We start from the raw sequence: 27934 nt of genomic DNA on the forward strand, positions 1-27934 counted from the left end.
TATATTTGTTAAGAATAGGGATATTCATTAAAAGAGTCTTAAGAAACATTAAAAAAATTTTTAAGAAAGAAAAGAATAGGGATATTCTCCTACATAACTACAATGCAGTTACCAACTTCATAAATTTACATTGATACAATACTTTAATCTACTGTCTCTGTATTCCATTTTTGTCAGTTAGCCTAAAAAGTCAATTATAACATTTTTCCCCTCCAATACAAAATCCAGTGTGGCATCAGATATTACATTCAGCTGTCATGTCTCTTTATCCTTCTTTTTCATAACGTTTTTTTTGTTTGTTTTTTGGTCTCTATGACATTGACATTTTAGAGGAATACAGCCCCTTCCCTTTTTATTTTTTTAAAATTTATTTATTTATTTACTTTTGGCTGCATTGGGTCTTTGTTGCTGCAGGCGGGCTTTCTCTAGTTGCATCGAACGGGGGCTACTCTTCGTTGCAGTGTGCAGGCTTCTCATTGTGGTGGCTTCTTTTGTTGCGGAGCACCTGCTTGAGGCGCACGGGCTTCAGTAGTTGTGGCTCACGGGCTCTAGAGCGCAGGCTCAGTAGTTGTGGCGCACGGGCTTAGTTGCTCCGCGGCAGGTAGGATCTTCCCGGACCAGGGATTGAACCCATGTTCCCTGCACTGGCAGGCGGATTCTTAACCACTGTGCCACCAGGGAAGTCCCCCGCCTTCCTTTTTTTTTTTTTTTTTTTTTTTTGCGGTACGCCGGCCTCCCACTGTTGTGGCCTCTCCCGCTCTCCCGTTGTGGAGCACAGGCTCCGGACGCGCAGGCTCAGTGGCCATAGCTCACGGGCCCAGCCGCTCCGCGGCATGTGGGATCCTCCCAGACCGGGGCACGAACCCGTGTCCCCTGCATCGGCAGGCATACTCTCAACCACTGCGCCACCAGGGAAGCCCCCCCCCTCCCCCGCCTTCCCTTTTTAAATAGAACATTACTTGTTTCGTATTTGTCAGAGGCTTAAAGTTGGTTTTACAAAGTGATAACCAAAGTGTTTCTTTAAAGGAATGCTTGACTTTAGAATGTTGCTTTATGTGGGCCTCAGAGCAATATTATAAAACCCTGGCAAGTTATCAAAATAGATAAAATGGGGATATCATTGAAATGGGTGTTTTAACTTTACTGCTCAAGGTTCATGTGAATTGAAGAAACTGAATAAAAAATGTATCCTTACTAGGGCTTCCCTGGTGGCGCAGTGGTTAAGAATCCACCTGCCAATGCAGGGAACATGGGTTCAAGCCCTGGTCCGGGAAGATCCCACATGCCGCAGAGCAACTAAGCCCGTGTGCCACAACTGCTGAGCCTACGCTCTAGAGCCTGCGTGCCTCAACTACTGAAGCCTGTGAGCCACAACTACTGAGCCCGCGAGCCACAACTACTGAAGCCCACGCACCTAGAGCCCGTGCTCTCGTGCTCTGCAACAAGAGAAGCCACCGCAATGAGAAGCCCGCACACCGCAACAAAGAGTAACCCCTGCTCGCTGCAACTAGAGAAAGCCCGCACGCAGCAACAAAAACCCAATGCAGCCAAAAATAAATAAATAAATTTATTTTTTTTAAAAATGTATTCTTGGGCTTCCCTAGTGGCGCAGTGGTTGAGAGTCTGCCTGCCGTTGCAGGGGACACGGGTTCGTGTCCCGGTCCGGGAAGATCCCACATGCCGCGGAGCGGCTGGTCCCGCTGAGCCTGCGCGTCCCGAGCCTGTGCTCCGCAACGGGAGAGGCCACAACAGTGAGAGGCCCACGTACCGCAAAAAAAAAAAAAAGAGTATTCTTAGTAAACATTGTAAAGTACTTGGAACTGAAACCGAGAAATAAGCTTTAAATAAAGAGGAAGACAAATGTTTGAGTACTGCTTATGACCTTGGGCAAGCCACTTAACCTCTTTGTAAATGGAAATACTATAGAGTTTTGTTATTGTGGTTCTAAAGATAGCAGTACAGTGAAATTTGCTTGTATTCAAAATTACCCTTTAAACTTTAGACTCACACTCAAGATAGCTTATACTTTGAGACAGAACGAGCATATGAGATCTGATTTGTACTGAGGGAACAGGAGAAATGAATCTCCCATCTCAAGCACACCCTGGGTCATAAGCTCATGAATACAGTGACGGGATGCAGTGGTCTGCACTATTTAAATGATTTCTCCCCTTTTTATACACTCATAAATTAATAGGACTTCAGTGCAGTAGTGCCTGCATAATAAGGTTCTTGGAAAGTAATTAAATAACACAACCACCTGTCTTACAGGTCGTGTTTTTGTAAAATGAATTTATTCTAATGGATAGATTAATTAAGGAGCAATACCGTTTGTGTTGTGACACAATTAGATAACAAGGTGGGGAACTAGTGACATGGAAGAGAAGAGCTGTGAACAGCACTGCTATTCTGAGTTATTCTTGTTGTCCTAATAGTAATTTGAAAGACCACCAGAAGGATTATGCTAATGACAGTGCTGAGAAAGGCCAGAGTGAGGTGTGGTCAATTGTAGGATTTCCTCAATGATGTTTAAGTTTTATAACATATTCTTATAACTAAAAACATACCTTTATTATTGATACTCTTAAGGAAAAAAATCATTTTTACTATGACCTGAAATTCCCTTGTCCCCAACCCCTATTGTCCCATGGAAACAGTTGTCTTTATATGTGATTTTTTGGATAACGCAATGTTTCTTTCAGTTCTGTCGTTATTGCAGAGCTGCCTGTATTTGTAAAGAACCTAGCACAGTATCTGACACACTTGTTTTTAAGTTGCTTTAATTAGCGCACATGCATGAGCATGAGCTCGAGCACTGAGCTCATGTTCAATTTTAGGGAAAAGGCTTGTTTCCATTTCTGTAAGCGAGAGTGTTCTCCCCCACCCCTTTTTCTCCTTATTTTTTTAGAAGTAGGGCCCAGAGAATCCCAGTAATAACACCAGGCCTGGTTGAAAGGTCATGAAGGAAAATTCATATGGATTTTTATGGGGACTTGGAGAGAAGAAAGTTCACTTCTTAGCGCCGTCTTTTTCCTTTTCTTTCTTTGCCTCAAAACGCCAAGTGAAATATACAAAGATTTTTTCCTTTTCTACCTTTAACATAAGATGGCTGTTCCTTTTCTAATTCTCACCTCCTACCCCTGTTTGAGTCCCTGTGCTTTTCTGTTATTTTTCTACCTTTTCTGGTATTCATCTGTCAGTGTTGTTGCAAAGGAAATTCTGACGTTGGTGGATGAACTAGCTGTCCAGTATGATATTTTACAGTTCTGATATGTACATCATTTACTTTAGAGCCTTTAACAGTGTTTTTAACCTTGCACCATGGTATTGAGCCCAAAACAATTTGGTTTTGTTCAGTGTTTTTCTTTTGCTCTTAAAAACACAATGCCATGGAAAAGACAAAACCTCTGCTCTAACCCCTGCCCCATGAGAATGAGAGGTCAATAGAAATTTCTTTTCTTCATCAGGTTAGAGGGTAAGATATTAGAGGTGAGCATTTTCTTAAAAATCATTGTAGTTAGATATCCCTCTCTGAATATTAGACCTGGAAATATAATCACATTTAACTGTTTTCATATGTACTGTACCACTAGAGTGTTCATAACTACTAATCATCTGTAAAGGAGAAACTAAAAATGAACTTGAAACTTTCATCAGTTTTCACTTGGAGGCATTAAAGATTTTTTTTAAAAACCCTTGAGGGACTTCCCTGGTGGTGCAGTGGATAAGACTCTGTGCTCCCAATGCGGGGGGCCCGGGATCAATCCCTGGTCAGGGAACTAGATCCCACATGCAACTAAGAGTTCACATGCCACAACTAAGCAGCCCACATGCTGCAACTAAGGAGCCTGCCTGCTGCAACTAAGACCCGGTGCAACCAAATAATAAATTAATTAATTTTTTTCAAAAACCCTTGATATTGAAGTTACTATTACTACAGTCCTAAAAGAAAAGGCGAAGTTTCAGTTGTTTTGATTATATCTTTTATTCTGAAAATTAACTATCTTAAAGGGATTCCAAAGATCTAAGTATGTTCTAGTTTGCAAAGCTAGATGATTTTGAACTTGACACCCACCTATCCAGCCATTTCTTAGGGATTTATGAAGAGTGATGGAAATACTTTTATCACACTGGTAAAATATGTCCATGTAAATACAAAGAGTAGTATTTAATATTACTGATATTACATGTAGTTTTTAAAATTCTGAAATGATTTTAGATACATTGCTGTCCTCCTTTTTGCTTTCTTTTCTTACCTTTTTCTTCATCCCTTTAGATATCAAGATCAGCTAGAAGGTTTTGAAGTTGCTTTAAAATTTGGTTCCAGCACTCCATTTGGCACTGTTGACTTGGGAAAGTCTCCGTATATGATTCCATCACCCACTTTTTATCCTTTAAGGTTGTCTCTTATGCAGTAGCTTTGTTTTGTCCTCAGAGGAACTGACATGGCCAGGAATAAATTAAAATCATAGTGATACACAGTAAATCATTCTGTGTCTGTACTGAAAATGACTTATGCTTGGTCCACAGTTAATTTTGATTTATTCCACAAGTCTCCTTGAGTGTATACAGATGTTCATAATGGAAAAGATTTTATAGAATAAAGGGAAAGGGAACTCAAGAAAGTGACTATAAATCAAAATTCCATTTCTTATTTTATTGAGACACTTTCAGGAGGTATGCAAATTCAAAACCATTTTTAGAATAATGTAATTTGCCTCTTGCACTCTCATTCACAAGTCGAGTTTTCCAGAGATTACACAAGATGTGATGATGTCACCACTCTGACAGCTGATGGAATGTGTGCTTGTGTATTTTTGTTTTTTGAAAGTTTCTGAGTTTTAATTTATAATACAGTAAATAGCAATAAATATAACCACATTTTAAAAGCTTAATCATTTTTAAGAGTTTAAAGGAGGGACTTCCCTGGTGGTGCAGTGGTTAAGAATCCTTCTTCCAATGCAGGGAACACAGGTTCGATCCCTGGTCCAGGAAATTCCCACATGCCGCGGAGCAACTAAGCCCATGTGCCACAACTACTGAGCCCACGTGCTACAACTACTGAAACCCACGTGCCTAAAGCCTGTGCTCCACAACAAGCGAAGCCACTACAGTGAGAAGCCTGTGTGCCACAACAAAGCATAGCCCCCGCTCTCCGCAGCTAGAGAAAGCCCATGCGCAGAAACGAAGACCCAGTGAAGCCAAAAAAATAAAAATAAGAAAAATAAAATTAAATAAACTAAAAAAATTAAAAGTATTAAAAAAGAAAGAAAGAAAGAAAAATTAGTATAAAGGAGTATTGAGACCAAAAGGTTTGTGAAACACTTCTCTATTGGCATAGTTAAATCGAATTTTCAGACTTGCTCCTTCTCATTTCCTGTTTATTGTAGGGTTGTTTGTTTGTTGGTTAGTTTTTAGGAACCATACCTATTCTCTTTATACTCTCTCAGGACTAGAATGTGAGTTTTAGTTGTGAGTGGCAGTTCAGGAAGTTGTCTGTAAACAGTTTTTTCATAAAGGTAAAAAGCTGATGTAGAGCACAGAACTTGTTCTAACAGTATTGCCTGGAATGACTATCTTATGATATGATGTTCTCATCACTGGAGGGGTTCAAGCATAAATCAGACAACTATTATCAAGAGTTTTTTTTTTCCCTTGGCTGCGTCGGGTCTTAGTTGTGGCACTCGGGATCTTCGTTGAGGCACGTGGGATCTTTCGTTGCGGCGCACAGTGTCTTCATTGCAGCTCTCGGGCTTCTCTCTAGTTATGGTGTGCGGGTTTTTTCTCTCTGGTTGTGGCTTGCGGGCTCCAGAGTTCATGGGCTCTGTAGTTTGCGGCACGCGGGCTCTCTGGTTGAGGCGCGCGAGCTCAGTAGTTACAGCACGCGGGCTTAGTTGCCCCACGGCATGTGGGATCTTAGTTCCCAGGGATTGAACCCGCGTCCCCTGCATTGGAAGGCAGATTCTTTACCACTGGACCACCAGGAAGTCCTTCGAGAGTATTTTTAAAGAAGATTAATAGTTCAGGTAGGAGATGTACTATAAGGAATCTAATAATATAAGGTCCCTTTAAAAGACACTTAAAGTCCTACAGTTTTAGGGCTGAAATCAGTTTGGTTGCATGTGAATCCTAATGCTAATAGAGTGGGGTTCTTGTTAGTTGGTATTGCCTAGTTAAATTCTTTCCTGTTGAATCTCTTAAAAAATTAAAATGAGGGCTTCCCTGGTGGCGCAGTGGTTGAGAATCTGCCTGCTAATGCAGGGGACACGGGTTCGAGCCCTGGTCTGGGAGGATCCCACATGCCGCGGAGCAACTAGGCCCGTGAGCCACGACTACTGAGCCTGCGCGTCTGGAGCTTGTGCTCCGCCACAAGAGGCCGCGATAGTGAGAGGCCCGCGCACCGCGATGAAGAGTGGCCCCCGCTTGCCACAACTAGAGAAAGCCCTCACACAGAAATGAAGACGCAACACAGCAAAAATAAATAAATTAATTAATAAAAACTCCTACCCCCAACATCTTCTTAAAAAAAAAAAAATTAAAATGAATTACAAAAATGGACCCTTTGATTTGTTAATTCTATTTATTTCTCCCATATAAAGTATGATATATTTAATCAACTTGCTTACCTTTTTTTCATGTGTTTTATTTCAGTTGGTCGCATTATGTTTCAGCTCTTTTCAGATATATGTCCAAAAACTTGCAAAAACTTCCTTTGCCTATGCTCAGGTAAATGAATTATTAAATTATTTCCAATGAGAAGTCCTGGCTTACAGTTTCTTCCTTAACAGAGTAGATGTTTTCCTTAAAAAGTAATGATCTGTGAAATGGATATAGCAAAGAAAAAATATTATTTTCACTGATATGATGTTAGGGAAGCATTTCTTAAAGGGAAGAGAGGAGAAAGAAATAGTCTCAGAAATGAAAAAGGAAGTACCACCATATGTAATGAAATCTTTATCCATTATAGTTTATAAAATAATAGTATATTCAAAACTGACTTATTTTGGTAGAATTTTACAGATTTTAGTACTTTGAACAAATTTAGCATTCCAGATTTCACAAGAAATTTAGGATTAAAAGATAGAGAAGCAGAACATAATGAGATTGTTCTTTGTTACATGTAATTGGATTTATTTCTTAAAAAAGTAGAAAAAATAGGGAGGAAAAACATTTATGATGTTACTTATCTCATACAGTGCCCAACACAAGGGAGGGATTTGACAAAGGATTAATTGGATGGTGCTTTCCATGGAAGGATATGTTTGTAGCTAAACTTCATTTCTTTTTTTTTTCCAGGGGAGAAAGGCCTTGGGAAAACAACTGGGAAGAAGTTATGTTATAAAGGCTCTACATTCCATCGTGTGGTTAAAAACTTTATGATTCAGGGTGGGGACTTCAGTGAAGGTAGAGCTAAAAGTTATGCTCTTAATAACTATCAGTTTCTAAAGCATCTCATTATTACTTTTAATTGTAAATATAGTGTCACAGTATGATGTAAATATTAGGTGGTCAGTGAATAGTTGTTGGATGAATGAATGTTGTAGGCCAAGAATGTATAAAAAGCAAAATACTAAGACTTCTTTTTGTTTGTTTTTATGCAGTTTTAATACATTTACTTGGTGAATACCCTACAGTGAATGCCAAAGTACTGTTCAATTGTTTTTATTCTTTTAGAATTTTGTTGGTGTGATTGCTGTTTGAAATAAGTGGGTTATGGAGAGAATTTTTTAAATAGTTTTTATTATAATGGGATTGGATTTATAGTTTAAAACTGAGGTTAACTGAGGAGTCTTAGAATTTTTATCATCTGCAGTAATTACTCCTTCAGCAAATTGAAACCATAAAAAGTAATTTATGTATATTAGTATATTTTTAGTTTTCATTATTGTTTAATGTAGCTCATTATTTTCAGGTAATGGAAAAGGTGGAGAATCAATTTATGGTGGATATTTTAAAGGTAAGGCTTAATATTTTATGGTCTTTTGTTTCAGTTCTGATATTAAAGCAAGTTTGATCATGTACTTTTAATGAGAAGAGGTTTACTTATAGTTCACTTTTTGCATGAAACTAATGCTGCATGAAAATACTTTATTTGCATGAACTTGGGGATAAATTACATTGTAATATATAACTTAATTGACAAGATTAATTAAGGCTAACTTTATGGTTAAACATGACTTTCAGCATGGAGGTTAGGCAACTATATACATGAAAACTCCTATCTTCCTGCCTAAAACTGTCAACATATTCTTTTGTTTATAGAGAATGTGGTCTTTTGCAAAATGAAAAGGTAAGAGAACGAAGCTCAGTAACACAAACTCCAACTCTGTTCCCTTGCACCCTTCCTAATAAATTTATGGACAGTCTGGGTCAGGTTGTGGCTGGATTTCTTATATTGCTTGAAGACTTGGAAAATTCTGTATACTGTTTCATACATGCATCTGTATCTTCTTTTCTTTTCCCAATGGGTTATTATTTCCACGTCAGGGAAAAGAATCTAGTTAATGTTTATTTTCTCTAAACCAAGCAATTTCTTTGAATAAAATTTGGTATTTCTTCCTTTCTCAAAGGTTTGTATGTTTTCTTTTGTATACTAGAGCTATATGATTGTGTTTTTTTCCTACAGTAGTATTTGCATAAATCTAACTATTGCACTTGCCCCAAAAAGCCTTAGAAAAGTCAGTTGCGGAAATTTATAATGGAATCCAGTAGTACCAGGTTTTAATGCCATGATAGCTTCAGTGTTATAATAGTCTTTTATATTTCTTTTGGGGAAAAATGGATTACTACTTTTTCAGAAGCCTGTTCCCAAGGTAATCTTTTTTTTTAAAGTTTTCTATGTTTCTGTTTGTTTTAAAGAAAGATTTGTTTGTATGAGTGTTAAAAGGAAATTGAAATTAGTTTTCAGGATATTTCTGCTGGAATTAAATCCATCTCTAAGTGATCTTTATGACAGAGTTTTTCCTTTGAGCTAGTAGGAAACAGCTCTTCAGCTGGTTCTATTAGCATGTAACAATTTGAAACTAATGCTTAGGCCACTGTAATGTGGTTGTTCCCTGTGGCAGATATTTGTATATCTAAAAATTGTATTTTGCCATTTAAATTTTTGTACTTACATGACTTGCTTCCTTAGATAATTTTTGATCCTATTGATTAGAAAGAATCTACATAACTTAATTTAATTTAGGCATGTCCCTACAACTTAACTTACTGTAATATTTTGGTTTTTGGTTTCATAGTCTAGCATCAATTGAATTGAGTAATACATTTACCATATAGAAATTAAGCACATAAGAGGATTATTAAACTCCCATGTATAGTGCATTATGCAGGTTAATTGGAAATTTGGAGGAAATGAGCTTTACTGTAAAGATTTTTCTAAAATTTTCTTGCTAGTTTTCCCTGAAAGTTAATAGTTTAAACATCATTTAGCCAAAGTATGTTACTACTAAAAGTGACTGTTCTAAGGCTGTTTGTATAAAAGTATTAAATATATGTTCTTTTTTCTCAAGGCTAAGTAGTAAATAAGTAGCAGTTTTTGTTTTTGTTTTATGCTTTTGTTATTTGATTAGTTAAAAGAATTTTTTTCAAAGTATTCAGTCAAGTATCTGTACTGACCAGAAGAGGAATTTCATCCTTTGCTTTCTATTTATTACTTTGAACATTGCACTTTAAAAGTGACTTATAATTGTAGACTGACAAATTTGTGTTTTCTTCAAACAGATGAAAACTTTATTCTCAAACATGACAGAGCGTTCCTTTTGTCAATGGCAAATCGAGGGAAACATACCAATGGTTCCCAGTTTTTCATGTGAGTAGGCATAATTCAGAGATGAGCTTTTTCTAAACAGAGAAGCGCTGTTCATGAGAAAGATGGTATCGTTAAACCAAGTTTAATGCTAGATTCTGTCAACTTGGGTTTTATTATGTTATAGTAATTGGTAAGCCCTAACAGCCACCTCAGCGGTAAGCATATATCCTGGATTTGAAGAATGGTACTTAAAAGGCGTAACTTAAAGATGTAAATTATTTTCAAAATATGTTGTCATCTTAAGAAAAGAAATTGGCTTTGACTTTTAACAAATTTGGGGCTCAGATTACCAAATCTGGATTGGAACATAAACCCTTGATGAACATTTAAAGCTTGTCCATGACTAGGACTGGATGTGCCCTTGGCATGGAAAGCAGTTGGTTTGAGTAAACCATAGTATGGTTGCTTTTTCTCTAACTGTTGTTCTTTGAACCAGTTTGAGAGAGGTGCCATTGTTTTCTGACATTGTATAGAGATAAATGATTTGGTGTTCAGCCAGCATTGTTAACAATCTTAAACTTTGTGAGATCTCTATGTGTAATTGAATTAACCCAATGTTGCTATCATTTCCACCAAAGTTTATGATATTATCACTTAGAAAACTTCAGAATGCTGAATTTGGTATTTAAAAAACAAACACCTTTACGTGTACATGTATACACAACCGAAGCCTTACTTATTTCTCATCTGAAAGACTTTTGGCATACTTTTAGTTATATTCTTATCTAAAGCTACTTCAAAACCTATTTTTATTATAATCCCATGATATAAGATATGAAAGATAATTGGCTAGCATGGAGTTTAATGCTTTTGATTGGAAGTAAATCTCTGCAGTTATGCTATGTATATTGGAGAAATATTTTTCCATGGTTTACCAGGAAAAAAATTTTGTCATCTTTCTGAATGGATGAGTATGAATGGCGCTTCCCTGTCTTTAAAGGAGTAAATTATTCATATAAAATAAATCTCACACTTTAAGTTTGTGTGAAAAATAGATTCCAACATGATCTGATAAAGTTCAGATAAGGGGCATTCTGTTCCTAAGAATGTCCTAAAAATGGAAAGCTGATAGAAGATGATAATGCTTGGAGTTGTGCAGGAAAAAAGGAAGGCCTAAAACAGTTATTCCTATATCTTGTTTTGATCCCATAGAGTATTAGTTATTACACTACTTTACTAGAGTATTTTTCAATTTTTAACCTCCTTGAGGGCCAAAAAAAAAGTAGGGGGAAATATTTTGAAAAACTTGATGTAGAAGCTGTTTACTCTTTGATTGAGGTTTCCCATTTCCATTTTTAAGCTTATCTGAACTGTGAACATGATAAACTAATGATTCATTGGTCAAAAAGCTACCATCTGAGGGCTCTAAAGTTTCTTTTAGATTTCCTTTTTTATATCAGTACATTTAAATTTGTATTTATCAGGTAGCAGCAGCTTCTTCCCATTGTTATATACGAATTAGCTTATTTAGAAAATGTTAGAGTTAAAACCCGTGCACCTACATACATTAGTTAAAATCCAGTATATGAAATTCTCTCTTCAAAAAATTTCGAGTATCTTGTTTTTATGTTGTTTAGTACTTGCTTAAGTCTTTTCTAGAAATGTTTAGTATCAAATAAAATTAAAGCCATGTCTGTTTTCTACGTAGCTTAATTTTACATTAGACTATTTTTTGACAAGGAATACCAAATTAAAATTTTAACATCTGTAAATTAGTATTAAATTTTTTAACCTTGTTTTCATAATTAACTGATTGTAGATGGCACTAAAATCACTGTGAACTTGTGATTGAAAGAAAATTTTCTACTTTTAGTTTGACATTTACCTCTGGAAATGAGTTTTCAGTTAAAAGCAATCTTGGAAGTAAACGTTTTTGCACTCACAAAAAATCCTTCTCTCTCTCTTTTTTTTTTTTAAGAAGTTTTTACGCATGTGCTTTTTTTTATGTGAGCTAAAAGTACCAATTCCTCAGGGGTTGCAGGATAAAATAAAACTAATGTTCACTTTGCTAAACAAAATGTTTCTTTGCTTTTATAGAAGGGATAGGTAAAATGGAGATGGTGGCCCATGAAAGAAATATCTTTGAAAGTCTATGTCTTACAAGCCCAAATCCTTTTGGAATTGGAAGTAGTAAAAAAGTGTAATGTACTATCTTCAGATTGTATAGATGACCACAGATAATCGCTCTAAAAGTTGAGGTCCCGAGGGTTGATGGTCACTGAGCTGTCTGATGGCTTCCCAGGGGTGGCTCCTGCGTTTCATCCTCCTCTCACAGCTCTTCCTGTGGCACCTTGAGCAGCAGTTCTGCAGTCTGAAAAAGAAAGGGTAGTGTGCGAATGGATCATAAAATGCCAAGAACTGCCTTTATAGTTCCAGTTTTATAGGCTTAATAAGGACTTTTAACATATCCTTGCAAAATTGTATTTGTAGTTTATGCTATAAATCTGTTACCTTGTAATTCCAAGGAGTAAATTTGATGCAGTTAGTGTGGGTACTTGAGCAAAACGTTTCTCAAGAATTCTTGAGCAATAACTATTGTGCTCAAGAATAACTATTGTGCTTTGTGCAATAACTATTGTCTTCATTACTTAAGACATTTAAAACCTCCCCTTCCTAAGACATATACATCATCTTATTAAACATATTTTTGTATATATTGCTTTCTTTGGGTGGAAAAATTATGTGTGTGATAAAAACCAGATTATCTTCTATAAAGCTATTGGTAATTTTTGCAGTAACTACTTATATCTACTACTATATTAGTCATAGTGATTTTGCTTTTAGGGGCCTAAATAGAAGAAAACTAACTGTTTTTGGAATAGTACTTCTCAAGAAACGTGAAAGAAGTGAAACATGGCACTATCCCCATGAATCACTGAGGAAGTAATGGTTTGTTCATGCTGAGCTAGTTTTGAAGGAATTCAAAGAACTGGGACCAGAGTAGTAACCAGGTTAACTGAGTCCTTTTTATTATTATTTATTTTTTAGGCCAAAGACTAGGAAGAAGCCACAGTAAAAGCTATAGGATTACAAAGTTTTAGTCTAGAAAAGAATTTAGAGATCCTTTGTTCTATAGATAATGGTGAGTAAGGAAGAAAAGACATGCAGCCCAGGTTATAGGAGTTTTACTCATAATTCTAAAGAAATTGATAGCTAGAAAGAGAATGCTGCACACTGTAAGCTACATAGGTTTATTGACCGGTCTGCTCTGAATTTATTTATTTATTTAATTTTATTTTACTTTATTTTATTTTATTTTATTTACCTCGCTGCGTGGCTTGTAGGGTCTTAGCTCCCTGACCAGGGATTGAACCCGCATCCTTGGCAGTGAGAGCACAGAGTCCTAACCACTGGACCATTGGGGGATTCCCTTGAATTTATTTTAATTTTAGTAAGTTTTAGACACCTCAAGCATTGCTGGAGAATAATATGACACATAGGAAAGCATTTTTCTTTTCCTTTGGCTGTCAGTCATGACAGTCTATTAATTCTGACTCTGATTTTCATTGTCTTTATTTTCATTCATCAGAAGGATAAATAAGATATTGCATAAAGTAGTCATTAAAAAGATTAGTTAGGTGATTTATAGCTTTGTATTAAATAACTATTCTCCTGGGTTAGAGCACTAACCTAGCTATCAGGAAGCCTTGTATGTAGTCTTACTTAACTATATACCTTGAGTTAGTTTTGTTTTTCCTTTTCTGTTTGTAAAGTATCTACCCCACTTTCAAATATAAAGTAAACATTTTGGTGTGAAAATGCAGACATAAAAGGAAGAAAGTGTTTTGTAGGTTGATCCTAAGTTTCTGAATATGTGGAATGATTTATATGCAAATATTGTCTCTCCTAAAGGAAATAGTTGTAATTGCTTAATTTTCATCAGTCTGAAAGGTGCTGCAAAGAAACTCTGGCTCATCTTGCCTAAATCGGCTGCAGTCTCTTCATCAGCTGCTGTTAGAACATGTTGGAGTGGCGATTGCTCTCATCTCCCTTGGCTTAGTCTATGCAGGCCTCATATCACAACCAGGGAATGAAAAGACCCACAGAGCCTTGGAGAACAGGCTTTGTCGTTGGCCACTGTCAGTGGTCATGATAATTATAAAAATACAAGAAAATAAGATAATGTCGAAAAGTCAAACTTTGAACTTTAAACAAAAAGTGTGTGTTGAATTTTAACAGTCATAAGTAGGACTGTGGGAGGAAAACATAAGTTCTGGGATATATTCTATGTCATTTAAGAATGGCTACTTACCTGAATGGGAGAGAAGTGCTGATCGTCTCAGAGTAGCAGAGCAAGGGAAGTTGAGGGGTGGTTTGGTTTTAAGGGCTTTATAAAGCTATATTGATATTTTTGGGTAGCAAAAGTAGATTTGGGGTAGAAATCTTTTTCCCTCCACATATTCATGAATTTGTGTGAGAAGAAATGCTAGTAAGTGTTAATAACCTGAGAAGTTCTGGCTTTTTTCCTTCCTTTTTGGGGGGTAATACCTTCATATGTTAATTTCAAGATTTTTTCATGAACAGATTTCACGACACTTACCCCATAATCCACTGTCTCTGGATATCAAGTGTCATCCCTAACATCCAATCTTAATATTACTTAGTGTTTGTGTGACATTCGTGTTAGCAACCTGGAAGGTATCTCATGGCGTTTGGTGTGTATTGTGTTAATGTTAGTGCTGAATGTTTTAAAGCTGTTTTATTTTGGTGACTTATGGAACAGTAGGTAGAGCAGCGTAATGTGGCTTGGTTAGTTTCCATTGCCCTTACATGAGCTTTGTCACTCTGTACAATTTGGTGCCTCTTACAGGTGTGATAGTTTCAGGAGTTGAAGGGAAAAATTGCATGTTAAAGCCTGCTTAAGACAGAAATAGGTTGTCTTTGTTTCCTTCTCTCATACTACTTTACAACTAGAGTCACTTTTTTTTTTTTTCACAACATTCTTTGGAAACACCACATTATTTGAAACATTTTTTTGGACAGTAATTCATGTATCAATGCGTTTATAAGAAATTAAAGCTATTTTTAAATATTTCAAGATTTAATATATCCAAAACCCCTATAAAGAATTTTGTCCACTGTATGTAATACAGGTTTTGGTCTGAATAGTAACAGATATGTTTAAAGTTTAATCGAATTAAAGTTGGTCAGACAGTGTATATTCACTGAACAAAAATTTTTCATAATGGAGGAAATCAGATTAGACAGGAAAAGAAAGTACTGTGGCCAAGATTTGACAGCATACTTTTTCTTATACTTATATCTCTCTTGCCTTTTTATCCTTTGAGAAGCTCCTTAAAATTCTAGGTATGCTTTTTTATTATTTTATTATTGTTATTATTTTCAGTTCCTTAACAACTATAAGTGTATGTAATGGCAGTGAACAGAAACTACAGTCTAAACATTTGGTCATTAACTCCTGATGGTAATCTGTTTTGATGTGTGACCAAAAAAGCTTTCAAATGTAGAAACATGAAAGGTACTTTAATTGTTTGAAGTGAATTAGTAAAAAAAAAGTTCCCTGAAATTTTGTTTTAAGTCTCTTAACTCAGTTCTTTCCATTGAAATTTTTGATTTGTACTGCTAGTAACTGCTCCTGGGCATTCAGATTTTTTATTTATGTATGTATTCAGGATACATTATTCTCTTTTTGAGAAGGCTGTTAGTTGATGACTTAGCCAGTTTCTGTGATTTGTAAAACGATATATAATGTTTTGTTTCTAGCTATTATTCACACTCTGCTGTTTCAATATTAGGGACCTGAGCAGATTCCCACTTCAACCACAATGCTTTTCTTAAACATAATTCATCTCTACATACATATCCTATGTGAAAGAAAATTTAGAGCCCTCCTTTTTAAAAAGCTTTCTTGCTTTGCATAAAACTCGAAAGTATTTAATTTCAAAGTTATATTGATATTAAAACATAGATTCAGTCTTGTCTTAAAAGTGTATTACAATTTATTTCTTGCCATTTTTGTGTAAAATTTACAGAAAGAGTGTTACACCGTGCGCTCCAAAGGTAATGTCTCATTACTCTAAGGCTCTCTCTTTTTCTTTCTTTGCCTTTATCTCTTTAATCCTATTGTTATGTGCATTGAACCATTTTAAGAAAAAAACCTTTCTGCTTGATCTGTGGCAGCAGTACATGTAAAACAAGTGTGTTTTTGTTCATGGTTAATCCTGGGACGTATAATTTTAATTTCAGTGGCTTGTTACCACCAAGTTCCCACACATCTTGGGGGGGGGGTTATATTGTATATAATGGTTCAGATCTCATGTCAGTACAGAACTGTTAATTTCTGTGTAAGGCCTAAAGCTGCTTTAATAACGGTAAAAATATATATATAGATTGTTTTTTGGAGTAACAGTGACACTTTTCAGTTTCTAAGATTTACAAGGTTTAAATGAACCCTTGTGCATATATTTCTAAAGCAGATTCATAGGTGAGGGAAACTAGAAAATCAGTGTTTGAGTGACAGGAGAAAATGGAAATGTGAAAATATTGAAAGCTTTTCTAATTTGAAATGTTCTTGCGGTTGTTTCTCCTTTAGGTATGTCTTCATAAGCATGTTTAAACTTACATATTTATGATCGTCTCTGGCCTTAAGGTCTTAACTTACTAAGAATATGTTACCACTGCCTGGTATAGTTTTGAAACATCAATACAATTAAGAGTTGGTGGGATGAGATCTCTTTGCCCATTTTAGTAGAATTGAATGGCTTGGACCGAGCATATCATTTCCCCCTGCCCATCAGCCCAGTGCCAGCAAGCTTGCTTTACATTGGAATTTCTGCTCTTAGAGTGTGGACTGAGAACCCCAGGGGGCTTTTGTTAAGATACTTTCAGTATTCTTATTATGTAGTCTAACCCAATTAAAGCATAAATTTGTACTTCTGCATCCTGAATTGCAGATGCGAGTAATGGACTTAATTATTCCCACCAGTCGGCCAGTTGAAATTTGTCCTTGAAAGAATTGCTCGTCTTCATTTGTTTTCTTCACTACTGCACTAAAGGACCAAGTTTGTCTTCAGTTTTCATTTGAATTAAAAACAAAACTTGAGTCTGTCCATAAAGGTTCTGTCCTCAAATTGAGTTTCAAGTATTATGTTGCTGCATCACTGCAGTTAGCTCAGATGTTTTAATCTCACTGTTTGCTCCAAAGGTTTGCTCTAAGGTGGTTTTCATAGCACTCCTGTTAGCCAGGATGCAGATTGAATTGGGTTGTTTGTGTTTTAAGATGACCTGTAGACTTTTCCCCATTACCAGAATATCTGAGAATTGTGAGAGAAAGGACCAAGGAAGAGGAATATATCTAATCAATAAATCACTGTTTTCACTACTGCATGTTTGAGACTGATCCCTTATGTTGAAGAACATTTTTACCTTTAAAGTTTTTACCTCTTTCCATCTTTCATACAGTGGAATCACTGTCTAGCGTATGTACTAATTTCTTACTATCTTTACTGTGCTTGGTAAAGTTTTTTAATTATGGGAAGCACAATTCTATCTTAAAGTTCTTGTCCAAGGTAATTTCGGGGTGCTAGTTTCATGATTTAAGCATCAGTGACTCACCAGTTCACGAGACTTTCTTTTTCTTCTTTCTTTCTTCTGCCTGTTTTTATTCATTTTTATTGTTACATTGGCTTAAACTACCACTTCTCAATCTTCTAAGGAAAATTTGAGACTAGTGGTTTTAAAACTCAAGATTCCCTTTAAAATTCTGGCACTTCTTGAGTTGATATTTTAATTTTTTAAAACTAAATTCTGTAGTGCTTTTACAGAACTGAATATTCTTAATGTAAGTATAAGTGTTACGTTTCCTGGTAGAATAATGATTTTTAGCATTGTTGTGAAGGTTAAACTTGTGTTTTACTGACATATGTTTCTTAGAATTGCCTTAAAATGAGTATAAACATTGGTAAGGGAGCTTCTAGTCCAATTGACTGCCTTAACACGGCCTGATGATCCAGTGACCTTTCTCTCAAATACTATTTCTCTTTCTTATAAACTAAGATGTTTGTGATAGATACTTCTGAGTCTAGTTATCTGCTTTTGAATTTTTTCCCACTGTAATTCACGTAGTCTGAAGATCTGTGAAAGTGTTATGGGAAAACTAGCTTGGGTTCAAAACATCTTAACCAAATATACCCCATAAGACTTCCCAAGAGTGACTGCCAGTTTATGACTATAGAAGCAGCCGGTTGGGTGTTTTCTGGGCCATGGAAATTAAGAGTCTATAATGCCATGATTACTTAGTTTGCTGTCAGAGTGTTGGCAGATTGAAGGTTTGCTCCCTATTGCATTTTCAGAGTTGCTGTGAGTGGCAGAGGGTCACCTTAGGTGTAGGAAGAGGGGCAGGAAGTTCTGAAAACGGGACTCCTGAGGCCTACCTCCATCTGCCTGCCTAAAAGATGCAGACTGACTCAGTATGAAAAATAATAAATAGAAAAATTCATTTAAGTATGAATAGAAAAATTCATTTAAGTATGTGGGGCAAGTGTTAAGTGTTGATCACACTTCTTTCCATAAGTAAATGGCTAGGTGTTTTTTATTCTTGTTTAATTATCTTGATAAATTTTGAGTTTGTTTTTGTTGTTGTCGTTGTTTTGGATTTGAGAATAACTTTAATGTATATTTATGCTGTATATTTCAAACCTATATCACATATATGTATACATATATAGTCTTCATGTTGGAGAGAGACATGAGTTTGTAATTCATTATAATCTTGAGGGTTTTTTTTAAATCAGTAAAATGACTACTGTTGCTGTTTTAAGCTTATTAAGTTCAGGTGTGTATCATGTTTAACTTTTTCCCCTATCTTTTTATCTTTACCTCTTTGTCCTCTACATGCTGTGGTTTAAACCCTTCTGCTCTGTTCACCTGAACACCTGGTTTTTGCCATCTTCTTTATGTTGATGTTTGTTACACAGTACCACAAAACCTGCTCCACACCTGGATGGGTAAGAGTTACGTTCTTTTTATCTTGGAGAGGTGTTTGGGTGGCCAATCCAAGACAGATTAGACCGTGGGTGAACCCTCAAGGGGGCGCTCTTGATCTCTGGGTTAATCTCTCGTAGCCGAGCTCTTCCTAAGGATCACAGGGCAGTAGTCTTGAGACCTCTCATGTCACTGAAGGGGCCTTTGCGTGGGCTTATGGGGGAACTTCTCAGGCATGTGCTCTTGAGTGACCCTGTAAGGATGGTTTCTGAGTATCAAGTGCAATCTGATTGTTATCAGACTCTTTACTATAAAATAGTTAAGAACCATTGTTTTTAAGGCAGAAAACTAAGGCCCAGTTTGAGATTTTTTTTTTTCCTTTTATGAAGCAGAAGTTCTAATTCCCTTCTAGTTGCTTCATACATCAAACACTTCGCTCTTATTTTCAGGTCTGTGGATATGTCATTGATAACAGTTGTCTTGATTACTGCTCATGGCTTAATTATCGTCAAAACAATTTTTTCTTGAATTTGTGTTGCAACAGGGTGCATGTTGTCTTTGGACTAGTTATTTCCGGTTTTGAAGTAATCGAACAAATTGAAAACCTGAAAACTGATGCTGCAAGTAGACCTTATGCAGATGTGCGAGTTATTGACTGTGGGGTGCTTGCCACGAAGTCAACAAAAGACGGTAAGAGTGTTTTGGGGGTAGAGGGAGCTAGGATGCAGGTAACACATGTTGAAGACCGTAACTTAAAGATACCTCCTAGATGTCAATAGTGGAAGGAATTCCTACGAGTAGTATAGCAATAGCCCTGATGCCTCTATATCATACCCTGTATCCAACCCATCAGGGAATCTTTTCAAATCTGACCTTTTCTTTTTACTTCCCCTGCTGTCAAGTGTGGTCCAAACCCAGGTATCTTTTCCAAGATAGCAATAGCCTCATTACTGTTCACTTTGCCTCTGTCCTTGCTCCTCTGTAATCTTTTCTCAGCAATGATAGTTTCCTGACTGGTCTCCTTGCTTACACTCTTGACCCTCTACAGTCCTCAGCAGCAACCAGAGCCATCTTCTCCAAGGGCTTCTTCTCCATCAGCCAAAGCTAAAGTCTTTACAATGGTCTGTAAGGGATTCTGGCTTTCTGCTGTTTCTCTAATCTCTCTTTCCCCTCATTCATTGTCTTGCCAGCCACGTTGACCTTTATTCAGACATGCCAAGCATTCAGGGACTTTGTGCTGGCTGTTCCTTCTCTCTGGAATACTCTTCGTTGAGATACCTGCATGACCCCCTCCCTCACTTCCTTCAGGTCTCTGCTCAAATGTTATCTTAAATTACCTCGACTTTCCCTGTTCCCTTTACCCTGCCTTTACTTCCCCCTTCTTTTAGCTTTTATCATTTGTCATATTATGTAGTTGCTTATTTTCTTCTCTGACCCAACTAGAATATAGACTTCATGAGGGCTTTGTTACCTTACAATCTCACCAGCAAATTGTATTATCAACTTGAAAAAAAAAAAGTTTATTTAAATTTTGTTTTTACGTAAAATAGATAACTAGTGGGAAGCAGCCGCATGGCACAGGGAGATCAGCTCCATGCTTTGTGACCACGTAGAGGGGTGGGATGGGGAGAGTGGGAGGGAGGGAGATGCAAGAGGGAAGAAATATGGGGACATATGTATATGTATAACTGATTCACTTTGTTATAAAGCAGAAACTGACACACCATTCATTGTAAAGCAATTATACTCTAATAAAGATGTTAAAAAAAATTAAAATTAAAAAAAGAATAAATAAATTTTGTTTTTAGTTTTCTTTATACAAAACATGTTTTACAATACTTGGTAATCATGTTTTTTACTCTAAAACATAGGCACTGAAATCCAGTACTAATATTTTTGTTAATATTTCTTAAAAGTTTTTGAGAAAAAAAGGAAGAAACCAACTCATTCAGAAGTCTCGGATTCCTCTTCCAATTCCTCTTCCTCTTCAGAATCATCCTCAGAAAGTGAAATTGAACATGAGAGAAGCAGAAGAAGGAAACATAAGAGGAGGCCAAAAGTTAAACATTCTAAAAAGAGACGAAAGGAAGCAAGCAGTTCAGAAGAGCCAAGGAATAAACATATAATAAGCCCAAAAGGGTAAGTGCCAAACACCAAGGTAGTCTTACCTAAAAAACAAACACCCTGGAATGGGGAAAGTATGTGTGATTCTGTAAACTTAGCTTTGTTACCTATTGTTGAAAAGGATAGCATTTTGTGGACTTCAAATTGAAATCTAGCAAATCAAGGGTAGCACAGATGTTTCATATCAAAGATTTACGCGTTTGCAGGTGAAAATAATCCCTGAAAGAAAAAAGGATCATTTGGCAATTCTTACCAGAATTTTAGTGCTGTGGCTTTTTCACTGCATTGATGTTTTATATGTTCTCTTTATGACAGTTGTGTAAACCTTTTTAGTGAGCTTTGTAAGGTATCAGTAGTTTTGCTGTTAATTATATTATTATATTATATTATTTAATATTATTATAAAATGCAGACATTACACATCTTAATTGGTGATTCGGTTTGTTCTCTCTAAGTCACTCTGAGAGGAGTGATACCAATGAAAAAAGGTGTATCGATTCAAATGCTAAAAGGGAAAAGCCTGTGGTGCGCCCAGAAGAGATTCCTCCAGTGCCCGAGAACCGATTTTTACTAAGAAGAGATATGCCTCTTGTCACAGTGGAGCCTGAACCGTAAGGATGATTAACCTACATGTTTTCGTTTCTCTGACTGGTGATTCTGTCAGCTCATTGCAGGTCCACACTCATTTATTGAGCATGACCCATAGTCAGAGCACTTTGAAATATACTGGGGGAGATATTGGATTCATAAATGACATGTACCCTACCTTTCAAAATTCATATTCTGCTAGTAGAGAGAGGGGGTTTGGCAAGTTGATCGGGGAGAAGTTCTTAGTGGAGATCTGGAAAGATTTCATTACCAATCTCATTTACTTGGCCTTTCATTAGAGGTGAGATTTTGGTTGTCAAAACAGGGTTAGTTGAACTCTTTGGATCCAATCGAGTGATAAAACATACTCCAGTTTATAGTGCAAAATTATTGCGTGATGACTGGGGATAAAATTTAGTCCCATATGTTACTGTTGTTAACTTGCTCAGTGATAAGTCCTCTCTACTGGAAAAGCTAAGATGTAGCTTTAGATTTGGTCTCAAAAAATAGTAATTAATGTATTTTGTATGTTAGACTCAAGTTTAGAATTGTAAAGGGAAATGTATGAATAGAAATACCATAAAGTGGTTGGTGTAATTGACACGTTTCCTATGAAGAGTTAATATTGAAGCCTGAGAAGTTATGCACATGTCCCTGTTCACAATCAAGTCTCTACATGTGGTTATTGTTTAGTTCATTAGATATTTTAAAATTCTGTATTTTTCTCACTTTAAAAAGCTATTATGAAATGGGCTGTATCTTTGAACTAATAGCTTAACATACTGATGTTTTCATTTTTTAAAATTGAATGTTCTTGGGCTTCCCTGGTGGCGCAGTGGTTGGGAGTCCGCCTGCCGATGCGGGGGACGCGGGTTCGTGCCCCGGTCCGGGAAGATCCCAAATGCCGCGGAGCGGCTGGGCTCGTGAGCCATGACCGCTGAGCCTGTGCGTCCGGAGCCTGTGCTCCGCAACAGGAAAGGCCACAGCAGTGAGAGGCCCGCGTAGTGTACCGCAAAAAAAAAAAAAAAAAAAAAAAAAAAAAAAGTTAAAAAAAAAAATTGAATGTTCTCTTTATGACAGTTGTGTAAACCTTTTTAGTGAGCTTTGTAAGGTATCAGTAGTTTTGCTGTTAATTATATTATTATATTATATATAATATAATATATTGTGAACAAATTTTAGTGGAATCCTTCTTTCTGAAAATATAAGACACCATTCATTGATCAAATCCATTTGGTTTTCAGAAAGTAGGAAACTTGTAAGGTCAGTTTTAGTGTCATCTAGCGGGGGTTGGCAAACTATAGTCATCCATGGGCTAAATTCGGCCTATTGCCTGGCTTTGTACAGCCCATGAGCTAAATGTGGTTTTTATGTTTTTAAATGTTCGTGGAAAAAAATCAAAAGAAGAATAATATTTTGTGACGTGAAAATTACATGAAATTCAAATTTCAGTGTCCATAAATAAAGTTTTACTGGAACACAGCCACATCCGTTTGTTCACTGTTTTTCTTGGGCTGTTTTTGTGTTACAGCAGCAGAATCAAGGAGTTGCAGAGAGTTTGTATGTGGTGCGCTCATCGCTTTATATGCTATTCAGTGCACTACATATCACAGTGATGCAGTTGTAACTCTCCAGTATTTCAGGTGCTACACATAAAATCCATCTGTGTGGAAAGATATTTTCAGAGATGGAGTATGTAAAAATCTCATTACAGATCAGCATTACCAGAAGAACAGTATTAACATTATCTTCTTTGATAGGGGATACTGAACCCTAGTTAAATGAAGTGAAATGTTATTCTCCCTAAAAAAGAATTCCACTGTCCTTAGTAGATCTGTGTCACAAAAAATGATACTTTCAAATTTCATGGATAAAACATTTGTGAAGACTTGTTTTCTTTTTGTTACATAGTCATCTTAATTTTCTTCTTGGCCTAAAAATCCTAAAATATTTACTCTTGGACTCTTTTCTTAAGAAAAAGTTTGCCGACCCCTGTTACCTGGTATTTTTAAAGTAGTTTATACCGCTGTCTTGTATTTATGGTTGAATATTGCTAGTAAGTTTATTTGGTCATCACTCTTCTTTGGTTACATAACATCTTTGGAGGTTATATTCTGCAGAATTATTTAAAATCATAATTGGCAGGTAGTTGTGTCATACAAAGATAGCGAGTTGATCTATTTCATTAGAATGTTTGAGATTTGATCAGTTGTTTGGGAGCTAGAATTGAGTGCTAATAATGCAAGGCATGCAAGGGGCTGTCAACCTTAGTGAGCTTGCCACCTTACTGAATTTACCAGCAGTTAAGCTCATTATCACTTATAATTCACTTAGCGAAAGCTGGGTTCCACGCTTGCTCTAATTCATTTGTTCTCATATTCAGCTGCACTTCAGAGTAATTTGACAAGCTTTTAAAAATACCAGTTTCTGGGCCATACAGCAAATTAAGTCAGAATGTTGTGGGGAGGAGGTAGAGGGTGGCAGCATTGGATCAGCATCTAAAAGGTTCCTGGGTGAACAGTAATTTGTGCCGAACACTTAAGAGGCAAGTCATTTGGTTCAGTGCTTTGTTCTTCATGAGGAAAACGAGGTTAACAGTTGCCTGCCAAGAGTCCCTATTACATCTCTCATTGTGAGAATCAAATGGTGTCATGAATATGAAATGACTGAAAAGACTATTATATACTTTTTAGTCAAGGTTTTCTTATAGTAATATTGTATGTTTATCTGGAGCCAGATTCCTGGTTGGGAAAACCCTATAAAATGGTTATAAGAGTCAAGTTTCATTTCTTTCCGTGACCTTGGGCAACATTTTTAACTTCTTAATCTTAAAATTCTTTGTCTTTAAAATGGAGATGATAATAGTATCTACCTCATAGTGTTGTTATGAGAATTAAATGAACTAATGCCTCTAAAACACTTATTAACAACCAGCAATGAACAATCTGAAAAGGAAATTAAGAAAGTAATTCCATAAAATAACATCTAAAAGAATAAAATACTTAGGAATAAATTAAATCAAGGAGGTGAAAGACTTGTACAATGAAAACTATAGGTATATATCTAAAATACTGCTGAAAGAAATTAAAACCTAAATAAGTGGAAAGACATTCTATGTTCATGGATTGGAAGGCTTAATATTAAGATGTCAGTACTACTCAAAGTGAGCTATGGGTTCAGTCAAATTCCAGTAGACTTTGCAGAAATGGAAAAGTCAATGTCCAAGTTCGTATAGAATTGCAAGGTGTCACAAATAGCCGAAACAATCTTGAGGGAGAAAGACAAAGTTGGAGGATTCATATGTCCTGATTTCAAAATTTACTACAAAGCTGCAGTCATCAAAATAGTGTGGTATCTAATAAGAACCTTCTGTGTAAAAAAATAAAATTAAATTTAAAAATAATAGTGTGGTACTGGCATAAGGATAGACATAGAGACCAATGGAATAGAATTGCGTCCAGAAATAAACCCATACATCTATGGCCATTAGATTTTTTTTTCCCCAGTGTCATTTATTATATTGACCTCTGGTTAGTACCTCAGTGGCATGTGGATTAGGTGAGCAGTGTGAGTCTCTGAGAGGATGGGCATAGTAGACACACTGAGAACATCCAGTATCTGGTCCCCCATGATTGAGGTTCAGACCCTGAAATATGGGACCTACTCATGGTCTGAGAGCCTCTGTAGCAGAAGAGAAAACTGGTCGATCATGAAAACATTGGAGTATAGACCTATGTTATTTATCCTTCATATTATTGTTTTATTTTTAAAAATTGGCTCCCAGGTGTCCAGAAATGGATTCATTATATTCCTTAGGTTCATGGCACCTCTCATGGCAGTGTCACCATTGGCTCATATACTGGCTCAAACATTGTTGACTCATACAAAAATTCAGATTTTTGTCTTCTCTTGAGAAATTGAAGAATCCTCCAAAACATTGGTTCTGTTTCACTGCAAGGCAAAAATTAGTGGCTACTCAGAGTGCTGTCCCTATTCATACCAATCTCTGCTGTCTCCTGACCAAGAGAAGTTGAAGTGTATCACTGGGCTTGAACTGTTATTCTTCAAGTGGAAGAATAATCAAGTGGAAAGTGAACTATTCTGTTGTGTCTACTTCACTGATTTACATTACCTGCCTGTCAGCATTTGAGTTTGAGAACCCTGCTCTGGGGGGAAGCCCTTACTATATGCAAAGCACTGAACTAACAGTTTTTCATACATTATCTCTTTAATTCGTATAAATAAATTGAAGTGTTATCTCTGTTTTACAAGTGTGAAAGCTGAAGCTCAAAGAGCTAAATAACTGGCCCGAGATGATAAAAATTTTAATTTTTGATTCTGAGATTCAAACTTTGCTTGGCCATTATATTTTAGATAAGGGTGCAAAGTCCATTCCATGGAGAAAGAATAGTCTCTTCAATAAATGGCGCTGAGACACCTGGATTTCCACGTGCAAAAGAATGAGGTTGGACCCTACCTCACATCATATGCAAACATTAATTCAAAATGGGTCAATGACCTAAGTATAAGAACTAAAACCGTAAAACTCTTAGAAGAAAACATAGGGGTAAACCTTCATGACCTTAGGTTCAGCAGTGGATTCTTCTATTTGACACCAAAAGCATGAGCAATATCAACAAAAAGACAACTCAGTTTAAAAATGGGCAAAGCACTTGAATAGACATTTCTCCAAAGAAGATGTACAAATGGGGAACAAACATGTGAAAAGATATTTAATATCATTAGTCATTAGGAAAATGCAAATCAGACCCACAGTGAGATACTGTGTCTCACCTACTAGGACGGCTGTAATTTAAAACAAAACCCCAAAAAACTAATGTCCGTGAGGATGTGGAGAAAATTGGAATCCTCATATATTGCTAGGAGGAGTCTAAAATGATGCAGCTGCTGTGGAAAACAGTTTGGTGGTTCCTCAAAAACTTGAACATGGATTTACCATGTAACTCAGCATGTCTACTCCTAGGTGCATATCCAAAAGAACTGAAAATAGATTCAAACAGATACTTGTACTCCAGGGTTCACTGCAGCATTATTCACAGTAGCAAAAACGTGGAGACAACTCAGCGTCCACCAACAGATGAATGGATAAACAAAATGTGGTATATATATATATATATATATATATATATATATATATATATATACACAATGGAATGTTATTCAGCCATAAATTAGAGGTTACCAGAAGCTAAGGGAGTGAGGGAAATGGAGAGGTATTGCTTAATAGGTAGAGTTTCAGGATGAGGTGATGAAGAAGCTTTGGAAAGATAGTAGTGATGGTTGCACAACATTTTGAGTATAATTAATGCCACTGAATTGTACATTTAAAAATGGTTAAAATGGCCAATTTTATGTTATATATTTTTACCCAATTAAAAAAAGTATGTTTAAAATGCTTATTGATATAACGCCTGACACATAGTAAGTCCTCAATAAAAGCTAGCCATTATGTTAATAATAACAGATACAAAACAAAACTCAAGTATGAAAAGACTTCTCAGGCATGGAGGACTGTAGCTGCCATAAAAACTATACTCTTAGAATTACCCATAAGATAAAGTAGCAGATTCAGAGCATTGAAGGAGGGGCAGCTTATAGTAAAGTGGGGTAGACAAACAAACTATTAAAAATATAAAATAAGGGACTTCCCTGGTGGTCCAGTGGGTAGGACTCTGTGCTCCCAGTACAGGGGGCCCGGGTTCAATCCCTGGTCAGGGAGCTAGATCCCACATGCATGCCGCAAGTAAAGAGCCCGCATGCTGCAACTAAAAGATCCCCCATGCCGCAAGTAAAGATCCACGTGCCACAACTGAGACCCAGCACAGCCGAGATAAATAAAATAAATAAATAAATATTAAAAATATATATATATATATAATAAAATTTAAAACTGTTAAAAACACTTGAGCATTAGAGTCAACAATACTTCAGGATTCCCTAAGGACATTACTGTTTTGACAAGAGACATCTAAAAAAGGATTTTTTTGAAAGTAGTTCTGTACTTTAAAACATTGATACTAGTATCGTGTATTTCTACTCAGTTGGGTTACTTTTTTTTTTTTTTTTTTTTTTGCCGTACGCGGGCCTCTCACAGCTGTGGCCTCTCCCATTGCGGAGCACAGGCTCCAGACGCGCAGGCCCAGTGGCAATGGCTCATGGGCCCAGCTGCTCCGTGGCATGTGGGATCCTCCTGGACCGGGGCACGAACCCGCATCCCCCGCATTGGCAGGTGGACTCTCAACCACTGCGCCACCAGGGAAGCCCCGGGTTACTTTTTTTTTAAGTTTCTGTATTTAAAGGATTTGCTTAGAAAATTAGGTTATGTGGAGTGCCTCATTCTACAAAAGTGTTGAATCTAAATGAAGTGTTTTTGTATGATAGGAACATAAATTCTGCATTTAAAAAAAACACTGAGAAAACTGCCTAGCATTTGCTTTTTTAAAATTT

General features: G+C 36.5%; 1 protein-coding gene across 8 annotated transcripts in view; it reads left to right on the plus strand.

Moving 5' to 3' along the window:
* Positions 1-27934, plus strand: part of NKTR (natural killer cell triggering receptor) — a 47535-nt gene that overhangs the window by 8439 nt on the left and 11162 nt on the right. For 3 of the 8 annotated variants that reach the window (XM_082639833.1, XM_082639834.1, XM_082639835.1), the window contains exons 3-10: positions 6652-6726; positions 7297-7404; positions 7913-7957; positions 9724-9811; positions 18748-18777; positions 19299-19444; positions 20671-20893; positions 21334-21489. In XM_082639833.1, the coding sequence (XP_082495959.1) occupies positions 6652-6726; positions 7297-7404; positions 7913-7957; positions 9724-9811; positions 18748-18777; positions 19299-19444; positions 20671-20893; positions 21334-21489 (871 nt within the window). Of the gene's footprint in view, positions 1-5033; positions 5313-6651; positions 6727-7296; positions 7405-7912; positions 7958-8262; positions 8291-9723; positions 9812-15804; positions 15833-18747; positions 18778-19298; positions 19445-20670; positions 20894-21333; positions 21490-27934 lie in introns of those variants that run through there. The other 5 variants (XM_082639837.1, XM_082639836.1, XM_082639840.1 and 2 more) reach the window with 5 other exon arrangements.

This window comes from Mesoplodon mirus (assembly GCF_964341445.2).
Source record: "Mesoplodon mirus genome assembly, chromosome: 12".
NCBI classification, from domain to species: Eukaryota; Metazoa; Chordata; class Mammalia; order Artiodactyla; family Ziphiidae; genus Mesoplodon; species Mesoplodon mirus.